General features: G+C 41.6%; 1 protein-coding gene across 3 annotated transcripts in view; it reads right to left on the bottom strand.

Moving 5' to 3' along the window:
* Positions 1 to 20,371, bottom strand: part of glra1 (glycine receptor, alpha 1) — a 169,551-nt gene that overhangs the window by 129,239 nt on the left and 19,941 nt on the right. The window contains exons 2-4 of one of the 3 annotated variants that reach the window (XM_041846882.2): positions 19,950 to 20,074; positions 10,921 to 10,947; positions 8,717 to 8,755 (exon numbers count right to left, since the gene is read on the bottom strand). In XM_041846882.2, the coding sequence (XP_041702816.2) occupies positions 8,717 to 8,755; positions 10,921 to 10,947; positions 19,950 to 20,074 (191 nt within the window). The remainder of the gene's footprint in view (positions 1 to 8,716; positions 8,756 to 10,920; positions 10,948 to 19,949; positions 20,075 to 20,371) is intronic. The other 2 variants (XM_045206703.1, XM_045206704.1) reach the window with 2 other exon arrangements.

The following is a 20,371-nucleotide window of genomic DNA, read 5'->3' as shown; positions in this document are numbered from 1 at the left end:
ACGATCAAGCTGCCATCAGCAGAAATACAATACAGCCATTAAATATTTATATTTATATTTATATAGCTTTAAGCCTGGTACCTATAGACTGTTGGCCGAGCGGTTTTAGGTTTTATTGAGCTAATATATATTCCACACTCAAGGAAGAGGAGCACAACTCATTTTACACCTACAAGCTGGGGAGAGAGAGAGGTTATAGTGTTATTGCCTAAGCTGGTTTTTCATTATGTGCAGACAGACACCACCGCTGATAGAGACAAAGGGACATTGGTATTCTCAATGCATCAGGAATAACTCTAGAGATATATTAGAGATGGGCAAACTGATATCAAATACCTGAATCAACAGTGAAGAAACAATATTGGTGGTAAGCCTACACAGCAAAGCACCCCCACCCCATCACACCTCCTCCTCCATGCTTCACGGTGGGAGCCACACATGCGGAGATCATCCGTTCACCTACTCTGCGTCTCACAAAGACACGGCAGTTGGAACCAAAAATCGCACATTTGGACTCATCAGACCAACGTATAGATTTCCACCGGTCTAATGTCCATTGCTCGTGTTTCTTGGCCCAAGCAGTTCTCTTCTTCTTATTGGTGTCCTTTAGTAGCGGTTTCTTTGCAGCAATTTGACCATGATGGCCTGATTCACACAGAACAGTTGATGTTGAGATGTGTCTGTTACTTGAACTCTGTGAAGCATTTATTTGGGCTGCAATTTCTGAGGCTGGTAACTATAATGAACTTATCCTCTGCAGCAGAGGTAACTCTGGGTCTTCCATTCCTGTGGCGGTCCTCATGAGAGCCAGTTTCATCATAGCGCTTGATAGTTTTTGCGACTGCATTTCTTGAAATGTTCCGTATTGACTGACCTTCATGTCTTAAAGTAATGATGGACTGTCGTTTCTCTTTGCTTATTTGAGCTGTTCTTGCCATAATATGGACTTGGTCTTTTACCAAATATGGCCATCTTCTGTATACCCCCCTACCTTGTCACAACACAACTGATTGGCTCAAACGCATTAAGAAGGAAATAAATTCCACTAATTAACTTTTAAGAAGGCACACCTGTTAATTAAAATGCATTCCAGGTGACTACCTCATGAAGCTGTTTGAGAGAATGCCAAGAGTGTGCAAAGCTGTCATCAAGGCAAAGGTTGGCTACTTTGAAGAATTTCAAATCTCAAATATATTTTGATTTCTTTGGTTACTACATGATTCCATATGTGTTACTTCATAGTTTTGATGTCTTCACTATTATTCTACAATGTAGAAAATAGTACAAAATAAAGAAAAACCCTTGAATGAGTAGGTGTGTCCAAACTTTTGACTGGTAGTGTATATGAAAACAGTCTTCATCCTTCCCCTGTGCATAATAAACAGTCTTTGGAAGAACAATAAAGCCTTGTTGCTTTATGAGAAACAAACAACAGCAATCTGGAGCAAAGATAATATTTCTGTCACATTTTAATTGGACTGTGCAACATGACAAATGGTTATTCCAACTTCCAATCCACACCTTTAAATTCTCCCACCATGCATCACATTCACAGTTTTAACAGTGGGCACTTTTGAGGAGAAACTTTTCTGAGCTGGCTGGCATTCAGGAGGAGGCTTTTATGAAAAATGAAATGGCATGATAGGACATCCTTGACAGGTTCCATGCCAGAGGGGTTCCTCTCAATGTCTCATTATTTAGGTGAAATGTATTCAAACTCAGTGGGCAGCTAGCTAGCTGGATGGATGGAGGCCCTGAAGCTGCATCTAAAATGGCACGCTGTTCCTTATATAGAGCACTACTTTTGACGAGAGCCCTATCCGGAGCCTGGTTAAAAAACAGTGCACTATACAGGGAATAGGAAGCCATTTGGAAGTCCCACTGAAAGCTCTTGATGGCTAGCTCTGACGGCCAGTACAGATAAGAGCCTAGCTACTCTGAGTTTGCTATGTACCCAAGCCTTTTCCTGGGCCCTGGGTTAGCTGTGACAGATGGGAAGACATGACAGCCTTGGAGGAGTGTGACCACAGAAAGACATTAATCAATAGCCAGGCCGTGGCTCGGGATACCGAACGCAGAACAGTTGACTAGGGCATTATTCCAGTGGATTACAGAGAGAGAGAGAGAGAGAGAGAGAGAGAGAGAGAGAGAGAGAGAGAGAGAGAGAGAGAGAGAGAGAGAGAGAGAGAGAGAGAGAGAGAGAGAGAGAGAGAGAGAGAGAGAGAGAGAGAGAGAGAGAGAGAGAGAGAGAGAGAGAGAGAGAGAGAGAGAGAGACAGATAGACAGACAGACAGACAGGGAGACAGGGAGACAGACAGACAGGGAGACAGGGAGACAGACAGACAGGGAGACAGGGAGACAGGGAGACAGGGAGACAGACAGACAGACAGGGAGACAGACAGACAGGGAGACAGACAGGGAGACAGACAGACAGAGAGACAGACAGAGAGAGAGAGAGAGAGAGAGAGAGACAGACAGACAGACAGACAGACAGACAGACAGACAGACAGACACAGACAGACAGACAAACAGAGAGAGAGAGAGAGAGAGAGAGAGAGAGAGAGAGAGAGAGAGGGCTACATCCCAAATGGCACCCTATTCCCTATATAGTGCACTACTATTTTTTACCAGGTCTCATCGTTCTCTGGTCAAAAGTAGTGCACTATATAGGGAATAGGGTGCCATTTGGGACGCAGCTCAAGAGAGAGGTATACTGCATGGAGCTAGTAGGCAGTGTGACGGAAGGCATAAAATGAATCAGTCAATGATTTTAGCAGACGTCGTGATGCTCGCTCTTTGCTTTAGTGTTTTAATCATCTTGAGAGTGAAAAAAATAGGTTAGGGGTACCATGATACTGAACACCGCTGTATCAGTCATCGGCTGAAGCAATCAACTGAGTACGGGAAGCACTCTCTTGAGAGGCCAAATCAAATGAAGCTGTGGTCGGTCAATCATTCCAGCTGATATTGGACTAGTGGACTGGTGATATTGAACTGGTTCTAATGGTATTATACTGGTGGTGTCACTAACTAGGCAGGGACCAGTGCACTCTATGCAATAGTATCAATCTGCTTTAGTTTTATATTTCCAACCATTTCGATGTCAAACAGCAGCAATTAACTGTAGACTATACCTACCAGACTTGGGTTCAAATACTATTTGAGACAAGTAGTTGAATATTTTAATGTATTTGGAAATACACTTGGAAAGTATTTGAAAAAAAACTAAAATACACTGACTAAAATACATTCCCATGCATTTAACCCAGGTATTTGAAAATAGTATTTGAAAATACTCTCAAATACAATTTGGTCGACTATTTGGTTTTTACAAATAACCATTCAAATACTCAAATAAAAGTACTTGATTGGGCTGTGTATTTAAAAATACTCAAATAGACAGAAAAAAGTGTTTGAAAATACCAGATAGACCAATACACATTTGAACCCAGGTCTGACACCTACAATAGCTGCTGCATTAAGTGTACATCAGATAACATGTGAATCAGTTTGGTATAAATCTTACCTAAATGTATTGGCCACAAACTGCCATTAAGTGGTCTCAATATTATTACTTCATTTGTAATTCCACGTGTTTAACCTAATAGTCATCATCTAGCAGAGTATTTATCTACTAATGGGATCTACAATTAGGGAGGAATGTGATGGATGAGGTTTGAGATTATACCACAAAGAAAACCTGCAGAGTCATGGTGAGATCAACTAAAACCTGCAGAGTCATGGTGAGATTAACTAAAACCTGCAGAGTCATGGTGAGATCAACTAAAACCTACAGAGGCATGGTGAGATCAACTAAAACCTACAGAGGCATGGTGAGATCAACTAAAACCTACAGTGGCATGGTGAGATCAACTAAAACCTACAGAGGCATGGTGAGATCAACTAAAACCTACAGAGGCATGGTGAGATCAACTAAAACCTACAGATGCATGGTGAGATCAACTAAAACCTACAGTGGCATGGTGAGATCAACTAAAACCTACAGTGGCATGGTGAGATCAACTAAAACCTACAGAGGCATGGTGAGATCAACTCAAACCTACAGTGGCAGGTGAGATCAACTAAAACCTACAGTGGCATGGTGAGATCAACTAAAACCTACAGTGGCATGGTGAGATCAACTAAAACCTACAGTGGCATGGTGAGATCAACTAAAACCTACAGAGGCATGGTGAGATCAACTAAAACCTACAGAGGCATGGTGAGATCAACTAAAACCTACAGAGGCATGGTGAGATCAACTAAAACCTACAGAGGCATATGATCCTATCCTATGGAAACTCATAGGAGAGTGGTAGCTTAAAGTGTTGACTGACAAATACCTCTTGGCCAAACATTCATCTACATAAAACACTGTGTGTCCTACAGTGTCACCAGCATTATGAACGTTCGCTAACAGAGAATACTGAATCTAATCAAAATCTACCAACACTCAAAACGCTGCTCCTGATTCGTCAAGGCCTAGCACCTGACCTGTTTGTTTCTGCTGAACGAGATCTCCTTACCTTTCCCTCCGGACTCTCACGCCTTCTAAACTGACCATGTGATGTGATATGGTGAAACAGGGCCTTCTAGACTGATCATGTGATGTGATATGGTGAAACAGGGCCTTCTAAACTGATCATATGATGTGATATGGTGAAACAGGGCCTTCTAAACTGACCATGTGATGTGATATGGTGAAACAGGGCCTTCTAAACTGACCATGTGATGTGATATGGTGAAACAGGGCTTTCTAAACTGATCATGTGATGTAATATGGCGAAACAGGGCCTTCTAAACTGATCATGTGATGTGATATGGTGAAACAGGGACTTCTAAACTGACCATGTGATGTGATATGGTGAAACAGGGCCTTCTAAACTGATCATGTGACGTGATATGGTGAAACAGGGCCTTCTAAACTGATCATGTGATGTGATATGGTGAAACAGGGCCTTCTAAACTGCCCATGAATGTGATATGGTGAAACAGTACAGCTCAGATTGACTCTGTAAATTTCAAGTAAGGTGATAGCACTCCGTTTAGGCTCAGTAAACACTAGAGCTGGTTTGGTTTTAACCAATATAAAAAGCTTGTCGGTCTCTATCGTGACAAGAAAATATGGTTCAAGTACTGAATACTGAACAAAAATATAAACGCAACATGTAAAGTGTTGGTCCCATGTTTCATGAGCTGAAATAAAGATCCCAGAAATGTTCCACATGCACAAAAAGCATATTTCTCTAAATTTTGCACACAAATTTGTTTACATTCCTGTTAGTGAGAATTTCTCCTTTGCCAAGATAATCCATCCACCTGACAGGTGTGGCATATCAAGAAGCTGATTAAACAGCATGATCATTAAAAAGGTACACCTTGTGCTGGGGACAATAAAAGGCCACTCTAAAATGTGCAGTTTTATCACACAACACAATGCCACAGATGTCTCAAGTTTTGAGGGAGTGTGCGATTGGCATGCTGTAAGTGTAACCACGCCAGCCCAGGACCTCCACATCCGGCTTCTCCACCTGTGGTATCATCTGAGACCAGCCACCCGGACAGCTGATAATAATAATAATAATAATAATAATAATAATAATAATAATAATAATATGCCATTTAGCAGACGCTTTTATCCAAAGCGACTTACAGTCATGCGTGCATAATTTTTTTGTTGTTGTGTAAACTGAGGAGTATTTCTGCTTGTAATAAAGCCTTTTTGTTTGGAAAAACTCATTCTGATTGGCTGGTCCTGGCTCCCCAGTGGGTGGACCTATGACCTCCCAGGCCCACCCATGGCTGCACCCCTGCCCAGTCATGTGAAATCCATAGATTAGGGCCTAATTTATTTATTTCAATTAACTGATTTCCTTTATATGAGCTGTAACTAAGTAAAATCGATGAAATTGTTGCATGTTGCATTTGTATTTTTGTTCAGTATAGTTATGGATGAAATCGTGTTTTCTAGCTATGGATAAAAGCATATTTTCCTTGGTTGGTGTCTATAGCAGGAGAGGAGAGTAGATACAGTGGGGAAAAAAAGTATTTAGTCAGCCACCAATTGTGCAAGTTCTCCCACTTAAAAAGATGAGAGAGGCCTGTAATTTTCATCATAGGTACACGTCAACTATGACAGACAAATTGAGGAAAAAAAATCCAGAAAATCACATTGTAGGATTTTTTATGAATTTATTTGCAAATTATGGTGGAAAATAAGTATTTGGTCACCTACAAACAAGCAAGATTTCTGGCTCTCACAGACCTGTAACTTCTTCTTTAAGAGGCTCCTCTGTCCTCCACTCGTTACCTGTATTAATGGCACCTGTTTGAACTTGTTATCAGTATAAAAGACACCTGTCCACAACCTCAAACAGTCACACTCCAAACTCCACTATGGCCAAGACCAAAGAGCTGTCAAAGGACACCAGAAACAAAATTGTAGACCTGCACCAGGCTGGGAAGACTGAATCTGCAATAGGTAAGTAGCTTGGTTTGAAGAAATCAACTGTGGGAGCAATTATTAGGAAATGGAAGACATACAAGACCACTGATAATCTCCCTTGATCTGGGGCTCCACTCAAGATCTCAGCCTGTGGGGTCAAAATGATCACAAGAACGGTGAGCAAAAATCCCAGAACCACACGGGAGGACCTAGTGAATGACCTGCAGAGAGCTGGGACCAAAGTAACAAAGCCTACCATCAGTAACACACTACGCCGCCAGACGTAGTGCCAGACGTGTCCCCCTGCTTAAGCCAGTACATGTCCAGGCCCGTCTGAAGTTTGCTAGAGTGCATTTGAATGATCCAGAAGAGGATTGGGAGAATGTCATATGGTCAGATGAAACCAAAATATAACTTTTTGGTAAAAACTCAACTCGTCGTGTTTGGAGGACAGAGAATGCTGAGTTGCATCCAAAGAACACCATACCTACTGTGAAGCATGGGGGTGGAAACATCATGCTTTGGGGCTGTTTTTCTGCAAAGGGACCAGGACGACTGATCCGTGTAAAGGAAAGAATGAATGGGGCCATGTATCGTGAGATTTTGAGTGAAAACCTCCTTCCATCAGCAAGGGCATTGAAGATGAAACGTGGCTGGATCTTTCAGCATGACAATGATCCCAAACACACCGCCCGGGCAACGAAGGAGTGGCTTCGTAAGAAGCATTTCAAGGTCCTGGAGTGGCCTAGCCAGTCTCCAGATCTCAACCCAATAGAAAATCTTTGGAGGGATTTGAAAGTCTGTGTTGCCCAGCGACACTGCTCTAGAGGAGATCTGCATGGAGGAATGGGCCAAAATACCAGCAACAGTGTGTGAAAACCTTGTGAAGACTTACAGAAAACGTTTGACCTGTGTCATTGCCAACAAAGGGTATATAACAAAGTATTGAGAAACTTTTGTTATTGACCAAATACTTATTTTCCACCATAATTTGCAAATAAATTCATTAAAAATCCTACAATGTGATTTTCTGGCATTTTTTTTCTAATTTTGTCTGTCATATTTGACGTGTACCTATGATGAAAATTACAGGCCTCTCTCATCTTTTTAAGTGGGAGAACATGCACAATGGGTGGCTGACTAAATACTTTTTTTCCCCACTGTAAGCTGAAATCTGGAGCCAGTCATCCTCTCTGTTAAGTAGTTTTAAATCCTGGACTATCTGTTGACTATAACAGAATCACACACATGCACGCACACACACACACACACACACACACATTTTGTTGATCAAAACCATTCTGCTTCCAGTAATGCAGTCCATATTGCATATTTAAAATATATATAATGGATACAGCCCTTTTCCAATTTCCCATATTCACACAATCATCTCATTTAGCATGTTGCAAAAACAAATATGATTTATGTTTAAAAACAGAAGCATTTAAATACAGTTTTTGTTAAATATATAGAGATTAATTTCAATAAAAAAAAGAAAGAAATGAATGCATTCCATGACTGTTGCTTTTCAACCTCAGCAACAATCTCTCCAATTCATTCTAATTACTAATACAGACGCAACGTTTCAGCCAAAGGCAGACAGGTTACTAATAATCCCTGTCATGTACAGCAGGTCATCTCTTGTTAGGAGGAAAACAGGTCAACTAGTCATTGAGGTCTTTTAGGCTGTAAATGAATGGAGTAGTCTGTAGCACCAGTTATCCCTTGTAATTGTAATCATCACCATAAGATAATATCTCAACTCCTCTCCACATCATAATATAATACACACGTATCATAGAACTTTAACAGCAAAGCTTACCAACTGTAAAAAGCTTGTTTTTACCCAGAAGTACAATTTTCCTGAGCATCTTTAAAATGTGTATTTAGACTTTACAGTCCAGAACAACAATTAGTAAAAAGACAGAAGAGACCACGTCAACATAAATTGCAAACAAAAAGGCTTGAAATATATTATATATTATTAAATACAGTGGACTAATGTTTTGAGCTAATTTCTTAATTGCCAGCTGTTCGACAATAATCTCTTAAAGGAAAAATCTGACGACTTACTATCTGCAGACTGATACCCGTCACAATACTATGCATTAACAGTAAATACATTTATCCCCTTTAAGATTACACCTTAAATGTGCTTGGTTTATTTTTTAAATTTATTTTTCTTGCTTTAAAAGTGAAGATTGCCTGAGTGGCGTTGAGAGAGAGAGTGGCTTGCATACTTTATTCCGTGATGAAAAAAAAAGAAAGTACCTTTCTTGTGAGAAGCTTCTGTTTTGGGGCCTTGTGGGTCTAATGAAAAAAAAGATACTGATTAAACACAACATACTCTAACAGCAAGTACTCACATTGTTTTTCTCAATGCGGAAAACAACAATAAACACATCTAGTATCTCAACTTGCCAACACTTCAGAACTTATACACATACAGTGAGGGAAAAAAGTATTTGATCCCCTGCTGATTTTGTACGTTTGCCCACTGACAAAGAAATGATCAGTCTATCATTTTAATGGTAGGTTTATTTGAACAGTGAGAGACAGAATAACAACAAAGAAATCCAGAAAAACGCATGTCAAAAATGTTATAAATTGATTTGCATTTTAATGAGGGAAATAAGTATTTGACCCCCTCTCAATCAGAAAGATTTCTGGCTCCCAGGTGTCTTTTACACAGGTAACGAGCTGAGATTAGGAGCACACTCTTAAAGGGAGTGCTCCTAATCTCAGCTTGTTACCTGTATAAAAGACACCTGTCCACAGAAGCAATCAATCAATCAGATTCCAAACTCTCCACCATGGCCAAGACCAAAGAGCTCTCCAAGGATGTCAGGGACAAGACTGTAGACCTACACAAGGCTGGAATGGGCTACAAGACCATCGCCAAGCAGCTTTGTGAGAAGGTGACAACAGTTGGTGCGATTATTCGCAAATGGAAGAAACACAAAAGAACTGTCAAACTCCCTCGGCCTGGGGCTCCATGCAAGATCTCACCTCGTGGAGTTGCAATGATCATGAGAACGGTGAGGAATCAGCCCATAACTAAACGGGAGGATCTTGTCAATGATCTCAATGCAGCTGGGACCATAGTCACCAAGAAAACAATTGGTAACACACTACGCCGTGAAGGACTGAAATCCTGCAGCACCCGCAAGGTCCCCCTGCTCAAAAAAGCACATATATAGAGGGCCGTCTGAAGTTTGCCAATGAACATCTGAATGATTCAGAGGAGAACTGGGTGAAAGTGTTGTGGTCAGATGAGACCAAAATCGAGCTCTTTGGCATCAACTCAACTCACCGTGTTTGGAGGAGGAGGAATGCTGCCTATGACCCCAAGAACACCATCCCCACCGTCAAACATGGAGGTGGAAACATTATGCTTTGGGGGTGTTTTTCTGCTAAGGGGACAGGACAACTTCACTGCATCAAAGGGACGATGGACAGGGCCATGTACCATCAAATCTTGGGTGAGAACCTCCTTCCCACAGCCAGGGCATTGAAAATGGGTCGTGGATGGATATTCCAGCATGACAATGACCCAAAACACACGGCCAAGGCAACAAAGGAGTGGCTCAAGAAGAAGCACATTAAGGTCCTGGAGTGGCCTAGCCAGTCTCCAGACCTTAATCCCATAGAAAATCTGTGGAGGGAACTGAAGGTTCGAGTTGCCAAACGTCAGCCTCGAAACCTTAATGACTTGGAGAAGATCTGCAAAGAGGAGTGGAACAAAATCCTTCTGAGATGTGTGCAAACCTGGTGGTCAACTACAAGAAACGTCTGACCTCTGTGATTGCCAACAAGGGTTTTGCCACCAAGTACTAAGTAATGTTTTGCAGAGGGGTCAAATACTTATTTCCCTCATTAAAATGCAAATCAATTTATAACATTTTTGACATGTGTTTTTCTGGATTTTTTTGTTGTTATTCTGTCTCTCACTGTTCAAATAAACCTACCATTAAAATTATAGACTGATCATGTCTTTGTCATTGTCAAACGTACAAAATCAGCAGGGGATCAAATACTTTTTTCCCTCACTGTACGTGTGCGACAGGGAAAGGAAGGAAACATTGTGGTGGCCAAAATACTGAAGGCAATAGCAGGAAGGAGGGATGCACGAGTTTGTGTTGGAGAACGTCATAGCGGGCGGGCAGGAGAGGAGGCGATGCAGAGATGAGAGGAGGGGTAGAGGAGGGTTGCAATGCATAGTTCTTCACAGGAGGCAGGTGAGGTTAGCAAAATGCAGATGAAAAACATCAGACAAAGGAAAGATGCATAGACTACATGTCAAACTGGCTTCGCTTAGATCTGCTTGCATCATTTGGCTTTAAATGCTTAAATGCTTAAATTTTCTTATCAAGCAACTTGTAAGTGTTTCAAACTAATTTTCGTATAAATGGGATATAAAAATCTTTTTTTTTTTTTTTTTAGATTTTATTAATCTAAAAAAAATATATTTTTACCTCTTCCACTCGGGGGGACCCCTGCAACTGAGCAGCAAAATTGGTGCAACACAAGAGAACAGGAACAGGAAGTGTACTTAGTGGAGGTGATATAAAACACAAAGGCTCACACACAGACGTTTTGTTTTACAGTACCTTGGGCCTTTTCCAGTTATTCTGGAAATTACCTTTTTTTATATGTTGCCATGATGGACGTTGGCCATGCATCATTTCAAACCTGGTTGACTCTTCATCCAATCCAGCATAACAAAACCATCTCATTACAATTGAAGATAGAAGAATTAGTCCCCATTTTGCACTTATTTGGTGTAAATAAATAAGGCGTGTGAAAGACAACACCAAATAAAAATCTCACCTTTTACAAAATCTCACCTTTTACAAAATCTCACCTTTTACAAAATCTCACCTTTTACATTCAAAGGCTGTTATGATAAGGTACTGTACATAACACGTACATTAACACAAACATACATTTCAATAATTTTCAGCCAAAATTCAGAAGATCTTAATCAGTACAACAAAGTGTGTTCCTTCCCCGGATGACATTTGAAATACTTCCTGTCCATTCCCTAATTATTCTCTCCTGTCAACACAGAGGAATTATTATTCCAAGGAACATAGTAAATGCATTTTCTCAACAAAGATTGTGTGTGTTGATACATTTCCTATTTTTTGCTCCAGAGGCGCATTGAATTTGTAAACCAGGCAGCATGCAGCCTGCCTACACTCCTATACGTGACAAGTGCCATTGTGAGAGATGGCAACTACACAGAGCTGAAGTCTTTGTGGGGATATTTTAATCCATCAACATCAGGAGAAAAGGAAATCGTTCTTAAGATAGATGGAAAGTATTCTGCATGACCATGAACTGTTGTAGACAGGTGATTCAAACTCTATAATCTGTCTGGATCCAGTGAGGATTTTTTTCCCCTTCCTCTTGTTGGTACACACTGCATGCACGGCAATCCCTCTGTGTCAACCTAAGCCTGAGTTTATCCTCTGTGCCAAGGATCTATTTGAGATCTGAAAACCTGATCCAAACATTAAACCAGCACTTGTTTTCTTTTCTTCAAAGCTTGCAATCTCATAATGGCTAATTACTAGCAGTGCGTAAAATCAATTATCCATGCGGTACAGCAAATAAAAGGCTTTGTGTAACATTAAAAAGAGTGAATAATAATAATAATAATAATAAAAAGAATAAAGCTATAAGAATAAGCCCAGTTGAGTTTTAGAATGGATCCATCTGGACCTAGTTGCGTCTCACTCACGCAACGTTTCACAAAAGGACAAATGTCCAAAGGCGATAGTTAAATACGTCTAGTGTGGAAAATAAAAACATTAGCTTGGGGTCTTGAATTATCTTGTCAGAGTAAACAATTATATGTCAAATTTAATGTCACGCTCAAGTGTGATCGCCGTTTTCCCACTTCCCAGTATTAGAAATTAAATGACCCAAATGACAGGAAGTGACAGTGGCCTTCATGACACCATCTCCTCTCCTCTTCTCCTCACAGTAATATTAGAGAAGCTTCAGTGACCAGATGGAGATATGCAGCATCCGATTCAACCATTCTCTCATTCATTAAATGAAAGAGTGTTAATGTGTGGTATCATGCTGAATAACAATATCAAGGGTTTAGTAAATACTCAGACTTGATATTATCTCATTAAAATAAATAGAATAAGGCTACAGTTTATTTCTTTTGAAAGGTCTTTCTCCTGTACAGTAGATTTCTACTAAGAACAGATTTACAATAAGAACAGATTTCTACTAAGAACAGATTTCTACTAAGAACAGATTTACACTAAGAACAGAGTTACACTAAGAACAGATTTCTACTAAAAACAGATTTCTAAGTACTACAGTAGTGGATGGTTGGATACTACAACCATGTGTCCTATCCTGTCCTGTCCTGCTGTCCTATCCTATCCTATCCTATCCTGTCCTGTCCTGCTGTCCTATCCTGTCCTGTCCTGTCCTGCTGTCCTGTCCTGTCCTGTCCTGTCCTGTCCTGCTGTCCTGTCCTGTCATGTCCTGCTGTCCTGTCCTATCCTGTCCTGCTGTCCTGTCCTGCTGTCCTGTCCTGTCCTGTCCTATCCTGTCCTGTCCTGCTGTCCTGTCCTATCCTGTCCTGTCCTGCTGTCCTGTCCTGTCCTATCCTGTCCTGTCCTGCTGTCCTGTCCTATCCTGTCCTGTCCTTTCCTATCCTGTCCTGTCCTGCTGTCCTGTCCTGTCCTGTCCTTTCCTATCCTGTCCTGTCCTGCTGTCCTGTCCTGTCCTATCCTGTCCTTTCCTATCCTGTCCTGCTGTCCTGTCCTGTCCTGTCCTGTCCTGCTGTCCTGTCCTGTCCTATCCTGTCCTGTCCTATCTTGTCCTGTCCTGTCCTGTCCTGCTGTCCTGTCCTATCATGTCCTATCCTGTCCTGCTGTCCTGTCCTGTCCTATCCTGCTGTCCTGTCCTGTCCTATCCTGTCCTGTCCTATCCTGCTGTCCTGTCCTATCCTGTCCTATCCTGTCCTGTCCTGTCCTGTCCTGCTGTCCTGTCCTATCCTGTCCTGTCCTATCTTGTCCTGTCCTGTCCTATCCTGTCCTGTCCTGCTGTCCCGTCCTGTCCTGTCCTGCTGTCCTGTCCTATCTTGTCCTGTCCTGTCCTATCCTGTGCTGTCCTGTCCTATCCTGTCCTGTCCTATCTTGTCCTGTCCTGTCCTATCCTGTCCTGTCCTGTCCTATCTTGTCCTGTCCTGTCCTGTCCTATCCTGTCCTGTTCTGTCCTATCTTGTCCTGTCCTGTCCTGCTGTCCTGTCCTGTCCTGTCCTATCTTGTCCTGTCCTGTCCTATCCTGTCCTGCCCTCTAACAGTGGGCTGACTGCTACATTATCAATTCAATATTCTGCTGTGTCCTTGCAATTCTGCCTCTCCTTAGACTTTGAAACATGATCAATACTTTTGTCATAACTCAGGGGAGAGTCACCCCTGCAATGATATTAAACGTCTACTGCCAGTGCAATATAGCAGTTCAGTCCAAATGTTTAGATCCAAGAGAATCCATTACCAAGGCAAGCATCCAGAGTAGCTCCAAGACTATTCTCGGGACCTAAAATGTCTTCTCATTCATCAAACATAGTGGATTAACTCAAATAATTCAATTGACATAGATTGTTTTAAGAAGAAGGCAGACTAAAGTTTCAATGTCAGTAAGTAATGCAGTTAATGGTTGGTGTGTATGTTATATCTGTGAATATAACTCTGGTTGGGGTGTAATACCTGGGAATATAACTCTGGTTGGGGTGTAATATCTGGGAATATAACTCTGGTTGGGGTGTAATATCTGGGAATATAACTGGTTGGGGTGTAATATCTGGGAATATAACTCTGGTTGGGGTGTAATATCTGGGAATATAACTCTGGTTGGGGTGTAATATCTGGGAATATAACTCTGGTTGGGGTGTAATATCTGGGAATAGAACTCTGTTTGGGGTTTAATATCTGGGAATATAACTGGTTGGGGTGTAATATCTGGGAATATAACTCTGGTTGGGGTGTAATACCTGGGAATATAACTCTGGTTGGGGTGTAATATCTGGGAATATAACTCTGGTTGGGGTGTAATATCTGGGAATACAACTCTGGTTGGGGTGTAATATCTGGGAATATAACTGGTTGGGGTGTAATATCTGGGAATATAACTGGTTGGGGTGTAATATCTGGGAATATAACTCTGGTTGGGGTGTTATATCTGGGAATATAACTCTGGTTGGGGTGTAATATCTGGGAATATAACTCTGGTTGGGGTGTAATACCTGGGAATATAACTCTGGTTGGGGTGTAATATCTGGGAATATAACTCTGGTTGGGGTGTAATATCTGGGAATACAACTCTGGTTGGGGTGTAATATCTGGGAATATAACTGGTTGGGGTGTAATATCTGGGAATATAACTGGTTGGGGTGTAATATCTGGGAATATAACTCTGGTTGGGGTGTTATATCTGGGAATATAACTCTGGTTGGGGTGTAATATCTGGGAATATAACTGGTTGGGGTGTAATATCTGGGAATATAACTTTGGTTGGGGTGTTATATCTGGGAATATAACTCTGGTTGGGGTGTTATATCTGGGAATATAACTCTGGTTGGGGTGTAATACCTGGGAATATAACTGGTTAGGGTGTTATATCTGGGAATATAACTCTGGTTGGGGTGTTATATCTGGGAATATAACTCTGGTTGGGGTGTTATATCTGGGAATATAACTCTGGTTGGGGTGTAATATCTGGGAATATAACTCTGGTTGGGGTGTAATATCTGGGAATATAACTCTGGTTGGGGTGTTATACCTGGGAATATAACTGGTTGGGGTGTAATATCTGGGAATATAACTCTGGTTGGGGTGTAATATCTGGGAATATAACTCTGGTTGGGGTGTTATATCTGGGAATATAACTCTGGTTGGGGTGTAATATCTGGGAATATAACTGGTTGGGGTGTTATATCTGGGAATATAACTCTGGTTGGGGTGTAATATCTGGGAATATAACTGGTTGGGGTGTTATATCTGGGAATATAACTCTGGTTGGGGTGTAATATCTGGGAATATAACTCTGGTTGGGGTGTAATATCTGGGAATATAACTCTGGTTGGGGTGTAATATCTGGGAATATAACTCTGGTTGGGGTGTAATATCTGGGAATATAACTCTGGTTGGGGTGTTATATCTGGGAATATAACTGGTTGGGGTGTTATATCTGGGAATATAACTCTGGTTGGGGTGTAATATCTGGGAATATAACTCTGGTTGGGGTGTAATATCTGGGAATATAACTCTGGTTGGGGTGTTATATCTGGGAATATAACTGGTTGGGGTGTTATATCTGGGAATATAACTCTGGTTGGGGTGTAATATCTGGAAATATAACGCTGGTTGGGGATTGTTCTTTACTGAACCCACACGGTACAATAAAGAACCCTTGTCCATTCCTTTAATGTTTCTGAAGTAGTCAGCAGATCAGTCCAGGTGGTTCCCTGTTGCCATGTGTATATGAACACAGCAGTATCTGAACACTGCCCCCCCCAAAAAAAAATGAACGTCAAGCTCCACCAGCTAATAATATTTATTCTCCCCAGTCAGTTAGGTTGAAACAGAAAGAGAATGAGAGGAAGAACAGAGAGAGAGCGAGAGAGAGAGAGAGAGAGAGAGACAGAGAGAGACAGAGAGAGACAGAGAGAGACAGAGAGAGAGAGAGAGAGAGAGAGAGAGAGAGAGAGAGAGAGAGAGAGAGAGAGAGAGACAGCAGGCTTGACACGGCAGGCTTTAAAAAGGAAGCCGCTTGAGAGGAAGAGGAGAGAGCAGAGAGGACTAAGTGACTGACTGGCTGTCTGTCTGACTGGCTGTCTGGCTGTCTGGCTGTCTGGCTGTCTGGCTGTCTGATTGACTGTCTGACTGGCTGTCTGGCTGACTGGCTGACTGTCTGATTGACTGTCTGACTGGCTGTCTGGCTGACTGGCTGACTGTCTGATTGACTGTCTGACTGGCTGTCTGTCTGACTGGCTGTCTGGCTGTCTGGCTGTCTGGCTGACTGTCTGTCTGATTGACTGTCTGACTGGCTGTCTGACTGGCTGGCTGTCTGACTTGCTGGCTGTCTGACTGGCTGACTGGCTGACCGGCTGGCTGTCTGGCTGTCTGACTGGCTGACTGGCTGACTGGCTGTCTGGCTGACTGACTGGCTGACTGACTTGCTGACTGGCTGTCTGACTGGCTGTCTGGCTGTCTGGCTGACCGGCTGGCTGTCTGACTGGCTGACTGACTGGCTGTCTGGCTGACTGACTGGCTGACTGACTTGCTGACTGGCTGTCTGACTGGCTGTCTGGCTGTCTGGCTGACTGACTGGCTGTCTGACTGGCTGTCTGGCTGACCGGCTGGCTGACTGGCTGTCTGATTGACTGTCTGACTGGCTGTCTGGCTGACTGGCTTTCTGTCTGATTGACTGTCTGACTGGCTGTCTGGCTGACTGGCTGACTGGCTGACTGACTGTCTGTCTGATTGACTGTCTGACTGGCTGCCTGACTGGCTGGCTGTCTGACTTGCTGGCTGTCTGACTGGCTGACTGTCTGTCTGACTGACTGACTGGCTGGCTGTCTGACTGGCTGTCTGGCTGACTGTCTGTCTGACTGAGGCAACAGCAACAACCCAGGGTGGGGTGGTGATATGTATTTTGATGGAATCTGCACAGCCTCATGGTTGTGGGCCAAGCTGCTCCTCACTGTGACTGATGAGGAGGGACAAGGTTAAAGAGGAGACTGGAGTCACAGCTGTACCCCCCACCACTGTTCATCACTGCAGGACAGGCAGAGTGGAGCACTAAATTACACCAGCCTCACCATACCTATAGTTCTATGTCTACGCTTGTGTCCCAAATGGCACCCTATTCCCTATATAGTGTACTACTTATGACCAGGAACCATAGGAACCATACCACTCTGGTCAACAGTAGTGCACTATAAAGGGAATAGGGTGCCATTTAGGACGAGGAGGTGTGTTTTCCATTCCAATAGAGAACCTGCTAAATCAATTAGAAGGGTTCCCCACAGTGAGTCCCAGTCATGATCAGTGTAATTTCCTCTCATTCCGGAACATTCGTAGCTTCAGGCAATTCTCTACTCTTTCTCTCCTTGTTTGTCACTGTTGCTGTGCCACCACATTAGCAGAGATGGTGGTAGATTGAGGAGGTGTGCTCCTTTGCTACAACTACAGAGAATGCCTTGGCTGTTCTAACGTTCTATGTAGAATGTAGCTTTGCAGTTCTAACATTCCAATGTTCTAAAGAATGCCTTTGCAGTTCTACAATTCTATAAACAATATTTTTTGCAGTTCTAATTCTATAGAGAATATCTTTACCATTCTAATTCTATAAATAATATATTTGGCATTCTAATTCTATAAATAATATATTAACAGTTCTAACCTTCCATGGTGTTTACTGTATATGTTAAGAACAACCCTCCATCATTCTCTGAGCTCTGACTGAAGATGCTTCTTAGTCTTTGTACAGACGTTCATTATTAAGAAATGACCTGCCAGCCTGCTTATTTCATGAATGTGATTAATGTGTGTGGCTGGCAGGGATGGGAGAAGGAGTGAGTCTACCACTCACACTACAATACGGTGTTGACCTGACAGCCATTGACTAACCTCTGAATCTATCTCACATTGTTCCCATGACAATAGGCCTCTCGCCACACACTAGTCATATGATTAACATTATACATAATGTAAAGTCATGTAAAGACATTTTACATTAGAATACTGTTAGCTTTCATTTGAGTTTTAAGCGACTATCCTACCTATTTACACTCACTAGCATGAAAACTGCTATTGGGTTTATTTTATTAGTGCTCTCGGCAAGCCAACTGAGGCTGAGCTGATCCTGCAGTAAGCACTTTCTCTGGGCAGTGTACTATACCTGTGATGTAGTAGGTTTAGCTGAAAGCAGAACTCTACAGGTCAGACAAGCCAGACAAGACCAGTGCATCGTATAATCTGTCACAATGTTATCAATGTTATCATTGTGAATTGAGATGTCGGCTCAAAAATAACATTCAATACATTCATACAAAGCCTCTGTACATAAAACAGTTTATACAGCAAAGAAAAACGTTTTTTTTTTTTTGCAGTGAACATCGTGAGCGAAGTGAGCATAGTGCAGAGACATGTTATAAATGTATTCTAACTGTATGATTAGATGTGGTGTTCAACTCTAGCAGGCTGAATAATGCATGCTTAATCACAGCAAACACTCCTGGATTCAGTACTGCATATACTGAGATATACTCATGGAAATCACATTTAATATACCTGTAAAAGGCACAGCAATTCATGGGCCAAAACATCATGTTACACGGACACAGAGAAGTAGTCCCATTGTAGTTAGTTAACATGAAATATTTGCAAAGTATCAAAGCATGTATCTTAGATAGATAATCAGAATTAAAATGATTTCAATTGTCTTCAGAAACCACGCTCATCTCAGTGTATGGTATGGAAACTGGTTGTTTGTGTGAGTGGTTTCTCATGCAGAACATTTTATTCATATTTTAGTCTGATTATTATATTATTTATTCCATAATTGTGAGGACAATATTTTTAAAAAATATATATATATTTTGTATACCATAAGGTGAAATAATATGTAAATTATATGTAAATTATACCACCTCAGATAAGGATGTACTGAAAATAATTGTAGTATTAATACTAGAGCAAAACAATATTGTTAAATAGATGAACTCTCGTCAAAATTATGAAGAGTTCTTTCAAACAATTTTGGAATTTCTGGATTAATAAATGTGTAGGGTTGCCACAACGGTGCTCAACCAGTGAACATCATAGCTTGGCCAGTGCTTGGACTGAGTCATCATGACGTAGCTGTAGTGCTTAACATAGTTCAATAAGGAAACCTCTGACATGTATCTTTATGGGCGCTTCCATATAGAGAAACTTTTAACGTTGTGGAAACATGTTTAGCAACACACTAACTATACCACCAAACAGACATTCAGGATATTGAGACGGTTGTGACGTTTTTTTTTTACAGGAATGTAGCCAGCCTTCAACAATCAAATAATAACATGACTCCATTTCATTGTAGCCACATCCTGTAAATATATTGAGGATTTGTGAACATCGTAACAGCATAATTCAATATTTTAAGGTTTAAAAGTGTTAAGTGTTTAAGGTGTAAAAAGTGTTAAAATGTGTAGGAAAATGTGTTAAAAAAGTGTTGTGTTTAATGTGTGAAAATGACCTCACTTGGATAATGTATTCAAAGAACCAACACATTTCAATCAGAATGATTTGCTAAAGCCCAAATCAATAGTAAAATAAAGATATCATATATATTGATATTATATAGATTTCATTGTTTAACTACACTGTCCTCTCTTTACGATCCTGACTGGAATGTGTTTTTTCCGGGTTGTGCTTGGCTACATTCCTGTTTTATCCCACTGTGTCTTGGTGGCTACTCCTACCTTTGAAATTAGGTCTGATTCTTGCATCGTAACCCGAAACTTTGCCCATGAGTTTGTCCAAGAACTCCGAGGGGGGCATTGGGGAGGCAGCTTTTCGAGCCGCGGCTTCTTTAGAGGCTGCCAAGCTAGGGAGAGAAGAGAGAAAACACACAGAGAGCGAGAGAGAGAGAGAGAGAGAGAGAGAGAGAGAGAGAGAGAGAGAGAGAGAGAGAGAGAGAGAGAGAGAGAGAGAGAGAGAGAGAGAGAGAGAGAGAGAGAGAGAGAGAGAGAGAGAAAACAGAGAGAGAGAGAGAGAAAACAGAGAGAGAAAGAGAGAGAGAGAGAGAGAGAGAGAGAGAGAGAGAGAGAGAGAGAGAGAGAGAGAGAGAGAGAGAGAGAGAGAGAGAGAAAACAGAGAGAGAGAGAGAGAGAGAGAGAGAGAG

The sequence above is a fragment of the Coregonus clupeaformis genome, chromosome 3 (assembly GCF_020615455.1).
Source record: "Coregonus clupeaformis isolate EN_2021a chromosome 3, ASM2061545v1, whole genome shotgun sequence".
NCBI lineage: Eukaryota > Metazoa > Chordata > Actinopteri > Salmoniformes > Salmonidae > Coregonus > Coregonus clupeaformis.
Note: the sequence above shows the minus strand (reverse complement) of the source record. Positions and strands in the feature narration are given on the sequence as shown.